This window comes from Eucyclogobius newberryi, unplaced genomic scaffold, assembly GCF_026437365.1.
Source record: "Eucyclogobius newberryi isolate DKJ021-1_F unplaced genomic scaffold, fEucNew1.0.hap1 SCAF_9, whole genome shotgun sequence".
Lineage (NCBI taxonomy): Eukaryota > Metazoa > Chordata > Actinopteri > Gobiiformes > Gobiidae > Eucyclogobius > Eucyclogobius newberryi.
Genome location: NW_027316532.1, coordinates 39,576,220 through 39,588,571, shown reverse-complemented (window position 1 = coordinate 39,588,571; position 12,352 = coordinate 39,576,220). Strand labels below are relative to the sequence as shown.

At 51.0% G+C, this 12,352-nt stretch overlaps 1 protein-coding gene across 1 annotated transcript in view; it reads right to left on the bottom strand.

The window, feature by feature from the left end:
- Window positions 1-4,678: 4,678 nt before the first annotated feature.
- Window positions 4,679-12,352, bottom strand: part of wwc3 (WWC family member 3) — a 43,961-nt gene continuing 36,287 nt past the window's right edge. The window contains exons 22-23 of the mRNA XM_072437879.1: window positions 5,247-5,371; window positions 4,679-5,137 (exon numbers count right to left, since the gene is read on the bottom strand). Of these exons, the coding sequence (XP_072293980.1) occupies window positions 5,071-5,137; window positions 5,247-5,371 (192 nt within the window). The 3' untranslated portion in view covers window positions 4,679-5,070. The remainder of the gene's footprint in view (window positions 5,138-5,246; window positions 5,372-12,352) is intronic.

The following is a 12,352-nucleotide window of genomic DNA, read 5'->3' as shown; positions in this document are numbered from 1 at the left end:
ATTATGATAAAATAAAGTCATTCATTAAAGATACAAGTGTAATTCCTCATTAGTCCAGGAGTGTCGTCATCTGGACTTTCAAGAGTCATTCTCAATCTGCTGATCAGATATTGATCCCGCCCTGTTTAGGCCCCGCCCACGGGGGGACCTCTTGATAAAGGGGGTTTATAGTTTCACTTGTATCTAACAGCCCTGTACAAAGTCCTATAGTGACCTGACTGTGGCTCCCTCATCACTGAGAACTCCTGCATCAGATGACGAGGGTCTCTCCCGCCACATGGCTTCAACACACTATTATATACCACTTTCTGTTTAAAGAGTGGATTCTCTCACACAGGATTATCTGTTCTCCCTGCATAGATTCTGTTTTGTCCTGAACTGTGCAGAGGCTGTTTAGTCTCACTTTGTCCCGCTCTGACCACGTTCTTCACTGGATTGGACAGAATTGTCCTTAGGGTGAACCAGCTTTTGTCTTAAAGTGTTTCCTGGTTTAAAATAAACAGGAATTTTGTGTTGTTTAAAAATACTTAAAAAAAAAAAGAATCTTTAGACAACACGTAGTAGTGTGAAGTGGGTGGGGCCTCTTCATGAGCCCCCCCATCTCCCTGCTGAGCCCCCCCATCTCCCTGCTGAGCCCCCCCCATCTCCCTGCTGAGCCCCCCATCTCCCTGCTGAGCCCCCCATCTCCCTGCTGAGCCCCCCCCCATCTCCCTGCTGAGCCCCCCCCCATCTCCCTGCTGAGCCCCCCCATCTCCCTGCTGAGCCCCCCATCTCCCTGCTGAGCCCCCCCCCATCTCCCTGCTGAGCCCCCCATCTCCCTGCTGAGCCCCCCATCTCCCTGCTGAGCCCCCCCCCATCTCCCTGCTGAGCCCCCCCCCATCTCCCTGCTGAGCCCCCCATCTCCCTGCTGAGCCCCCCCCCATCTCCCTGCTGAGCCCCCCCCCATCTCCCTGCTGAGCCCCCCATCTCCCTGCTGAGCCCCCCCCCATCTCCCTGCTGAGCCCCCCCCCATCTCCCTGCTGAGCCCCCCATCTCCCTGTGACTGTAGAGGCTCTGAAACACTTGTGTCCTGAGATGAGGGAAAGGTGCTGTTTGTGTCGGCAGTAAAACACATTGTATGAATGGCATTTTTCTCAGATCCGTGAATATGAGATCTGTCTTCACAAAATAAGAAGGTCAGGAAAAGCTTGTGAGCAGTAAAGTCTTGAGTCTGAGGGTCTTATGTTTTCAGTCTTCTTAGGTTGCTCAGGCCCATTTATGGCTCCCGTGGGTCGGCTCTGCCTTGGGTCTGCCCGGTAAAGAGGAGCTGGGACAGTTTGGAGTTAATTGGTGTTACAAATTCTTATCATTATAAACACTTTTTGTCAAATATAGGCTATTGAATTGATCGCAGTCCAGACTAAAGACTGTAAGGAGAGGCTGAGGGCTGATGACGTGGGACGTCTGAAGGTGCCTTGTGTTGTCCAGGGTCTGACGTCTCCTTCCCCTGGTGGGCCATGTCCCCCTGGTGGGCCATGTCCCCCTGGTGGGCCATGTCCCCCTGGTGGGCCATGTCCCCCTGGTGGGCCATGTCCCCCTGGTGGGCCATGTCCCCCTGGGTAATGTCCCCCTGGGCCATGTCCCCCTGGCCGGCTGCCCATATCTTACATTAGTTTACCACTTCATAGTTGTGTTTATCCTCTATATTAATCCAAGGCGTGTTCATATTGATTTTAAAACATACATTGTAAATCAGAATAACAGTATTTGTGAGATTCACATTTTCTAATGAAGAGATCTAATTTCTAATGTCTATTACATTTAAATGTAATGAATTCAAGTTAAATTCATGCTTTCAATGTTGCAACTTTGACCAATAATTCATTCCATTTGCTAAATTCAGTTTCATTTTACACATTTCACTTTCATTTCTACAATATTCAGCTCAGCTTCTCGTGGCAGATATCGACTCGAGATGTGTGAAACAGGATGTGGATCTGAAAAAGTAGCTGAAACTTCATAAGACGGTTCTGAAAAGAGGTCAAAAACTGCCTGTGGTTTGTGATAATCACGTGGTGATGACAGTAAAAGTGACAGATACAGGTCAAGTACGGAATAATGTGTCATGGTGTCATTCTGGAAGTGTTTTGCAAACTGAGGCTATCGCACACATTTGGAGTTATTAGAGAAACAGTTTTGATACATTTTATGATTAAAAAAGTGTCATTTCTTCCCAAACAGACGCCATAGATCACATATAGCACATGTAAAATGACAAAATGCATTTATTTAATGAAATTGTTTTGCTGCGTTTGTATTATGTTCCCAGACTTCAAGGTGGCATCAAATGAAAAGCAAACTAAAGCTAATTGGACTGACCAGTATTGCTTTATTGACAATGACTCTTGGATGAGAGTCGAAACATCTATTTTTTCTAACTGAGTCCAGATGAAACAACTGAAGCTTTTTCTACTACTGACCAGTAAATTCAAAATAATTTACTTTTAATAAATAGAATAGTCAATGATTAGACGCCCTCAGAGGAAACCGTCGTGGTGATTTTGGGCGTTACAAAATAAATTGTATTGAATAAAGTAATTGGTCATCGTGGCTTAATAACAAAATGTCTGATGGTGATTAAACATTAAAGCACTATGAGGAAATATGTTCTATTGTTTATCTTCACACTGCAGAGAACTCATACAGACATTGTTTTAAAATGTCTCATCCATATATTGAATAGTACATGAGATAATATTAATTTTAATACATAATAACAAAAGTATAAAAAGCTTCAGTTGTAGTCATCTGGACTCAGTTTGAAAAATAGACGTTTCGACTCCTTCCTCGTCCTTCCTGTTATTTATAATGGGATTCTGAACCCCTGGAAAGGTAAAGGACATTCAGATGCTAATCAGGTCCTCAGGGTGGTTGAGCCAGGGTCTCACAAAGACAAAGAGGATTCTAATAGCCCATTAAGATTCTGAATAGGCTCGGTAGATACAAGGGGGAGTTTCTGTTGAAACAAACAACTCTTTCTACTTCAGGAAGGCTCCTCCCAATGGGCGGGTCTTACCACAGAACAGTATTAATATCGGAGTTCTCGACCTAAATTCTGTTATTGACAATGACTCTTGGATGAGAGTCGAAACGTCTATTTTTTCAAACTGAGTCCAGATGAAACAACTGAAGCTTTTTCTACTATGGAACACGCCTGGACGAATGAGGGATTACACCGACATAATAACAAAAGACAACATTTTGTAATAAAAGTGGATTACAAAGTGACATTTGTCGAAATAAAACTTTTTAAGAATTAGGAAACAGAAATCAGACAATGATCTTGTAAAAACACTGAAGTGCTATTTGTTCAAAGCAAAAAATACACTTAAAAAGCCAGAAGCATTTCAATTTCCTTCAAGGAAAAGTACTATACAATAAGTTACAGTACAGTGAATCTGTCCAGACCGACGTTTGTTCCCGTCTTCCAGCCTTTTCTTAAGTAACAGAAGTAAAAAGAAAAAGAAACTTCCCCAAAAAGGAGCTGAACAGTCGGATTGTTGTCGGTAAAACGGTGTAACATGTTTTTGGAGCAAAGCTAACACTAGAAAATGTAGGACATTTGTAGGACATTTGTAGGACATTTGTAGGACATTTGTAGGACATTTGTAGGAGATTTGTACTTCATGTGCTCAGAAAAAGACTTCATGTTTGTCACGACGGCCCTCACACATCGTCCTCACACATCGTCCTCACACATCGTCCTCACACATCGTCCTCACACATCGTCCTCACACATCGTCCTCACACATCGTCCTCACACATCGTCCTCACACATCGTCCTCACACATCGTCCTTGTCCTCACACATCGTCCTCACACATCGTCCTCACACATCGTCCTCACACATCGTCCTCACACATCGTCCTCACACATCGTCCTTGTCCTCACACATCGTCCTCACACATCGTCCTCACACATCGTCCTTGTCCTCACACATCGTCCTCACACATCGTCCTCACACATCGTCCTCACACATCGTCCTCACACATCGTCCTCACACATCGTCCTTGTCCTCACACATCGTCCTCGTCCTCACACATCGTCCTCACACATCGTCCTCACACATCGTCCTCACACATCGTCCTCACACATCGTCCTCACACATCGTCCTTGTCCTCACACATCGTCCTCACACATCGTCCTCACACATCGTCCTTGTCCTCACACATCGTCCTCGTCCTCACACATCGTCCTCGTCCTCACACATCGTCCTCACACATCGTCCTCACACATCGTCCTCCCACATCGTCCTCACACATCGTCCTCACACATCGTCCTCGTCCTCACACATCGTCCTCACACATCGTCCTCACACATCGTCCTCGTCCTCACACATTGTCCTCCCACATTGTCCTCACACATCGTCCTCACACATCGTCCTCGTCCTCACACATCGTCCTCACACATCGTCCTCACACATCGTCCTCACACATCGTCCTCGTCCTCACACATCGTCCTCACACATCGTCCTCGTCCTCACACATCGTCCTCACACATCGTCCTCACACATCGTCCTCGTCCTCACACATCGTCCTCACACATCGTCCTCACACATCGTCCTCACACATCGTCCTCGTCCTCACACATCGTCCTCACACATCGTCCTCGTCTTCACACATCGTCCTCACACATCGTCCTCAGACATCGTCCTCACACATCGTCCTCGTCCTCACACATCGTCCTCACACATCGTCCTCGTCCTCCCACATTGTCCTCACACATCGTCCTCGTCCTCACACATCGTCCTCCCACATCGTCCTCACACATCGTCCTCACACATCGTCCTCGTCCTCACACATCGTCCTCACACATTGTCCTCGTCCTCACACATCGTCCTCACACATCGTCCTCACACATCGTCCTCGTCCTCACACATCGTCCTCCCACATCGTCCTCCCACATCGTCCTCGTCCTCCCACATCGTCCTCACACATCGTCCTCGTCCTCACACATCGTCCTCCCACATCGTCCTCACACATCGTCCTCGTCCTCACACATTGTCCTCCCACATTGTCCTCCCACATTGTCCTCACACATCGTCCGCGGGTAAAGGAGGTATGTTGAACCTTGGTCTGGTGAAGAACGCCATCTTCTCTCTGTCAACACATGACATAACTTCACTGTCTCAATCACATTTATGGTGTAAGACGTGTCCTTTTCATAATGAGAGATGCATGTTGGAAACTGCTTTGTGTTTTGTCCCACCTGAAGGTCTGGACGGGCAGTGGCTCCTTGCTCTGCCCTCTCATCTGCAGGACCTCTTTGGACGCCTTCCTCAGCCTCCGCTCCGCCGCCTCCTCCTGACGCTGCTCCTGTTTGCTTTGGCTCGCCTACAGTTAAACAATGTGATTCATGGGTCAGAACAAAGCATCATCTGTCCATCTCAGCAGCTGGATTTGACATGATTATTGCTGTATGTGGTAAATAATGGGACATTACTCAGGTCAACAACAGAACTACTGTATATTAACCATCCACTGTACAAATGAACGAGGCCAAAAACAGATCTCAGCTTGAGGTGGCAGTAGTTCAGAGGTAGAGCGGTCAGAGGTGCCTCAGGTGAGTACTGCCGTTGTGTCCTTGGGCAAGACACTTAACCCCGCCCCCAGTGTCTGCGTACACTGGTGTGTGATTGTGTGTGTGATTGTGTGACTGGTTCCTTGATGTAAAGCACTTTGAGTGCCTCAACGGTAGAAAAGTGCTGTATAAATGTGACCATTTTACCTTTTAATTCAACTATGTTTAAAATAATGCTAAACTTAAATCATGACAAAATTGCAGGTGATCTAGGTGGGTCTGTACCTGCAGGTGCTCTGTACCTGCAGGCGGTCTGTACCTGTCTGTGATCTATACCTGCAGGTAGTCTGTACCTGCAGGTGCTCTGTACCTGCAGGTGCTCTGTACCTGCAGGTAATCTGTACCTGCAGGCGGTCTGTACCTGTCTGTGATCTATACCTGCAGGTGGGCTGTACCTGTCGGTGGTCTGTACCTGCAGGTGTTCTGTACCTGCAGGTGATCTGTACCTGTCGGTGGTCTGTACCTGCAGGTGGTCTGTACCTGCAGGTGGTCTGTACCTGTCTGTGATCTATACCTGCAGGTGCTCTGTACCTGTCGGTGCTCTGTACCTGCAAGCGGTCTGTACCTGCAGGTGGTCTGTACCTGCAGGTGGTCTGTACCTGCAGGTGCTCTGTACCTGCAGGTAATCTGTACCTGCAGGCGGTCTGTACCTGCAGGTGCTCTGTACCTGCAGGTGGGCTGTACCTGCAGGTGCTCTGTACCTGTCGGTGGTCTGTACCTGCAGGTGCTCTGTACCTGCAGGTAATCTGTACCTGCAGGTGCTCTGTACCTGCAGGTGGTCTTTACCTGCAGGTAATCTGTACCTGCAGGCGGTCTGTACCTGCAGGTGATCTGTACCTGCAGGTAATCTGTACCTGCAGGTGATCTGTACCTGCAGGTAATCTGTACCTGCAGGTGATCTGTACCTGCAGGTGTTCTGTACCTGTCGGTGGTCTGTACCTGCAGGTGCTCTGTACCTGCAGGTGCTCTGTACCTGCAGGTAATCTGTACCTGCAGGTGCTCTGTACCTGCAGGTGATCTGTACCTGCAGGTAATCTGTACCTGCAGGTAATCTGTACCTGCAGGTGCTCTGTACCTGCAGGTGGTCTGTACCTGTCTGTGATCTATACCTGCAGGTGCTCTGTACCTGTCGGTGCTCTGTACCTGCAGGCGGTCTGTACCTGCAGGTGGTCTGTACCTGCAGGTGGCCTGTACCTGCAGGTGCTCTGTACCTGCAGGTGCTCTGTACCTGCAGGTGGTCTGTACCTGTCTGTGATCTATACCTGCAGGTGCTCTGTACCTGTCGGTGCTCTGTACCTGCAGGCGGTCTGTACCTGCAGGTAATCTGTACCTGCAGGTGCCCTGTACCTGCAGGTGGTCTGTACCTGCAGGTAATCTGTACCTGCAGGCGGTCTGTACCTGCAGGTGCTCTGTACCTGCAGGTAATCTGTACCTGCAGGTAATCTGTACCTGCAGGTGCTCTGTACCTGCAGGTAATCTGTACCTGCAGGTGCTCTGTACCTGCAGGTAATCTGTACCTGCAGGTGCTCTGTACCTGCAGGTGATCTGTACCTGCAGGTAATCTGTACCTGCAGGCGGTCTGTACCTGCAGGTGCTCTGTACCTGCAGGTAATCTGTACCTGCAGGTGATCTGTACCTGCAGGTGCTCTGTACCTGTCGGTGGTCTGTACCTGCAGGTAATCTGTACCTGCAGGTGGTCTGTACCTGCAGGTAATCTGTACCTGCAGGTGCTCTGTACCTGCAGGTGCTCTGTACCTGCAGGTAATCTGTACCTGCAGGTGCTCTGTACCTGCAGGTAATCTGTACCTGCAGGCGGTCTGTACCTGTCTGTGATCTATACCTGCAGGTGGGCTGTACCTGTCGGTGGTCTGTACCTGCAGGTGTTCTGTACCTGCAGGTGATCTGTACCTGTCGGTGGTCTGTACCTGCAGGTGGTCTGTACCTGCAGGTGGTCTGTACCTGTCTGTGATCTATACCTGCAGGTGCTCTGTACCTGTCGGTGCTCTGTACCTGCAAGCGACAGGTACAGATCAGGTACAGAGCACCTGCAGGTGGTCTGTACCTGTCTGTGATCTATACCTGCAGGTGATCTGTACCTGTCGGTGCTCTGTACCTGCAGGCGGTCTGTACCTGCAGGTAATCTGTACCTGCAGGTGCCCTGTACCTGCAGGTGGTCTGTACCTGCAGGTAATCTGTACCTGCAGGCGGTCTGTACCTGCAGGTGCTCTGTACCTGCAGGTAATCTGTACCTGCAGGTGCTCTGTACCTGCAGGTGGTCTTTACCTGCAGGTAATCTGTACCTGCAGGCGGTCTGTACCTGCAGGTGATCTGTACCTGCAGGTAATCTGTACCTGCAGGTAATCTGTACCTGCAGGTGATCTGTACCTGCAGGTAATCTGTACCTGCAGGTGATCTGTACCTGCAGGTGTTCTGTACCTGTCGGTGGTCTGTACCTGCAGGTGCTCTGTACCTGCAGGTGCTCTGTACCTGCAGGTAATCTGTACCTGCAGGTGCTCTGTACCTGCAGGTGATCTGTACCTGCAGGTAATCTGTACCTGCAGGTAATCTGTACCTGCAGGTGCTCTGTACCTGCAGGTGGTCTGTACCTGTCTGTGATCTATACCTGCAGGTGCTCTGTACCTGTCGGTGCTCTGTACCTGCAGGCGGTCTGTACCTGCAGGTGGTCTGTACCTGCAGGTGGCCTGTACCTGCAGGTGCTCTGTACCTGCAGGTAATCTGTACCTGCAGGCGGTCTGTACCTGCAGGTGCTCTGTACCTGCAGGTAATCTGTACCTGCAGGTAATCTGTACCTGCAGGTGCTCTGTACCTGCAGGTAATCTGTACCTGCAGGTGCTCTGTACCTGCAGGTAATCTGTACCTGCAGGTGCTCTGTACCTGCAGGTGCTCTGTACCTGCAGGTAATCTGTACCTGCAGGCGGTCTGTACCTGCAGGTGCTCTGTACCTGCAGGTAATCTGTACCTGCAGGTGATCTGTACCTGCAGGTGCTCTGTACCTGTCGGTGGTCTGTACCTGCAGGTAATCTGTACCTGCAGGTGGTCTGTACCTGCAGGTAATCTGTACCTGCAGGTGCTCTGTACCTGCAGGTGCTCTGTACCTGCAGGTAATCTGTACCTGCAGGTGCTCTGTACCTGCAGGTGCTCTGTACCTGTCTGTGATCTATACCTGCAGGTGCTCTGTACCTGTCGGTGCTCTGTACCTGTCGGTGGTCTGTACCTGCAGGTGGTCTGTACCTGCAGGTGCTCTGTACCTGCAGGTAATCTGTACCTGCAGGTGCCCTGTACCTGCAGGTGGTCTGTACCTGCAGGTAATCTGTACCTGCAGGCGGTCTGTACCTGCAGGTGCTCTGTACCTGCAGGTAATCTGTACCTGCAGGTAATCTGTACCTGCAGGTGCTCTGTACCTGCAGGTAATCTGTACCTGCAGGTGCTCTGTACCTGCAGGTAATATGTACCTGCAGGTGCTCTGTACCTGCAGGTGCTCTGTACCTGCAGGTAATCTGTACCTGCAGGCGGTCTGTACCTGCAGGTGCTCTGTACCTGCAGGTAATCTGTACCTGCAGGTGCTCTGTACCTGCAGGTAATCTGTACCTGCAGGCGGTCTGTACCTGTCTGTGATCTATACCTGCAGGTGGGCTGTACCTGTCGGTGGTCTGTACCTGCAGGTGTTCTGTACCTGCAGGTGATCTGTACCTGTCGGTGGTCTGTACCTGCAGGTGGTCTGTACCTGCAGGTGGGCTGTACCTGTCTGTGATCTATACCTGCAGGTGGGCTGTACCTGCAGGTAATCTGTACCTGCAGGTGGTCTGTACCTGCAGGTAATCTGTACCTGCAGGTGCTCTGTACCTGCAGGTGCTCTGTACCTGCAGGTGCTCTGTACCTGCAGGTAATCTGTACCTGCAGGTAATCTGTACCTGCAGGTGCTCTGTACCTGCAGGTAATCTGTACCTGCAGGTGCTCTGTACCTGCAGGTAATCTGTACCTGCAGGTGCTCTGTACCTGCAGGTGCTCTGTACCTGCAGGTAATCTGTACCTGCAGGCGGTCTGTACCTGCAGGTGCTCTGTACCTTCAGGTAATCTGTACCTGCAGGTGCTCTGTACCTGCAGGTAATCTGTACCTGCAGGTAATCTGTACCTGCAGGTAATCTGTACCTGCAGGTGCTCTGTACCTGCAGGTGGTCTGTACCTGTCTGTGATCTATACCTGCAGGTGCTCTGTACCTGTCGGTGCTCTGTACCTGCAGGCGGTCTGTACCTGCAGGTAATCTGTACCTGCAGGTGCTCTGTACCTGCAGGTAATCTGTACCTGCAGGTAATCTGTACCTGCAGGTGCTCTGTACCTGCAGGTAATCTGTACCTGCAGGTGCTCTGTACCTGCAGGTAATCTGTACCTGCAGGTGCTCTGTACCTGCAGGTGCTCTGTACCTGCAGGTAATCTGTACCTGCAGGCGGTCTGTACCTGCAGGTGCTCTGTACCTGCAGGTAATCTGTACCTGCAGGTGCTCTGTACCTGCAGGTAATCTGTACCTGCAGGCGGTCTGTACCTGTCTGTGATCTATACCTGCAGGTGGGCTGTACCTGTCGGTGGTCTGTACCTGCAGGTGTTCTGTACCTGCAGGTGATCTGTACCTGTCGGTGGTCTGTACCTGCAGGTGGTCTGTACCTGCAGGTGGGCTGTACCTGTCTGTGATCTATACCTGCAGGTGCTCTGTACCTGTCGGTGCTCTGTACCTGCAAGCGGTCTGTACCTGCAGGTGGTCTGTACCTGCAGGTGCTCTGTACCTGCAGGTAATCTGTACCTGCAGGCGGTCTGTACCTGCAGGTGATCTGTACCTGCAGGTGCTCTGTACCTGTCGGTGGTCTGTACCTGCAGGTGCTCTGTACCTGCAGGTGCTCTGTACCTGCAGGTAATCTGTACCTGCAGGTGCTCTGTACCTGCAGGTGCTCTGTACCTGCAGGTAATCTGTACCTGCAGGTATTCTGTACCTGCAGGTGCTCTGTACCTGCAGGTGGTCTGTACCTGCAGGTAGCCTGTACCTGCAGGTAATCTGTACCTGCAGGTGATCTGTACCTGCAGGTAATCTGTACCTGCAGGTAGTCTGTACCTGCAGGTGCTCTGTACCTGCAGGTGCTCTGTACCTGTCTGTGATCTATACCTGCAGGTGCTCTGTACCTGCAGGCGGTCTGTACCTGCAGGTAATCTGTACCTGCAGGTGCTCTGTACCTGAAGGTAATCTGTACCTGCAGGTAATCTGTACCTGCAGGTGCTCTGTACCTGTCGGTGGTCTGTACCTGCAGGTAATCTGTACCTGCAGGCGGTCTGTACCTGCAGGTGCTCTGTACCTGCAGGTAATCTGTACCTGCAGGTAATCTGTACCTGCAGGCGGTCTGTACCTGTCTGTGATCTATACCTGCAGGTGGGCTGTACCTGTCGGTGGTCTGTACCTGCAGGTGTTCTGTACCTGCAGGTGATCTGTACCTGTCGGTGGTCTGTACCTGCAGGTGGGCTGTACCTGCAGGTGGGCTGTACCTGTCTGTGATCTATACCTGCAGGTGCTCTGTACCTGTCGGTGCTCTGTACCTGCAAGCGGTCTGTACCTGCAGGTAATCTGTACCTGCAGGCGGTCTGTACCTGCAGGTGCTCTGTACCTGCAGGTGTCTGTACCTGTCTGTGATCTATACCTGCAGGTGGGCTGTACCTGCAGGTAGTCTGTACCTGCAGGTGCTCTGTACCTGCAGGTGGTCTGTATCTGTCTGTGATCTATACCTGCAGGTGCTCTGTACCTGCAGGTAATCTGTACCTGCAGGTGCTCTGTACCTGCAGGTGCTCTGTACCTGCAGGTAATCTGTACCTGCAGGTAGTCTGTACCTGCAGGTGCTCTGTACCTGCAGGTGGTCTGTACCTGTCTGTGATCTATACCTGCAGGTGCTCTGTACCTGCAGGCGGTCTGTACCTGCAGGTAATCTGTACCTGCAGGTGCTCTGTACCTGCAGGTAATCTGTACCTGCAGGTGATCTGTACCTGCAGGTGCTCTGTACCTGTCGGTGGTCTGTACCTGCAGGTGCTCTGTACCTGCAGGCGGTCTGTACCTGCAGGTAATCTGTACCTGCAGGTGCTCTGTACCTGCAGGTGCTCTGTACCTGCAGGTAATCTGTACCTGCAGGTAATCTGTACCTGCAGGTGCTCTGTACCTGCAGGTGGTCTGTACCTGTCTGTGATCTATACCTGCAGGTGCTCTGTACCTGTCGGTGCTCTGTACCTGCAGGCGGTCTGTACCTGCAGGTGATCTGTACCTGCAGGTGCTCTGTACCTGCAGGTAATCTGTACCTGCAGGTGCTCTGTACCTGTCGGTGGTCTGTACCTGCAGGTGATCTGTACCTGCAGGTGCTCTGTACCTGCAGGTAATCTGTACCTGCAGGTGCTCTGTACCTGCAGGTAATCTGTACCTGCAGGTGCTCTGTACCTGCAGGTGCTCTGTACCTGTCTGTGATCTATACCTGCAGGTGCTCTGTACCTGTCGGTGCTCTGTACCTGCAGGCAGTCTGTAACTGCAGGTGCTCTGTACCTGCAGGTAATCTGTACCTGCAGGTGATCTGTACCTGCAGGTGCTCTGTACCTGTCGGTGGTCTGTACCTGCAGGTGGTCTGTACCTGCAGGTGCTCTGTACCTGCAGGTAATCTGTACCTGCAGGTGCTCTGTACCTGCAGGTGCTCTGT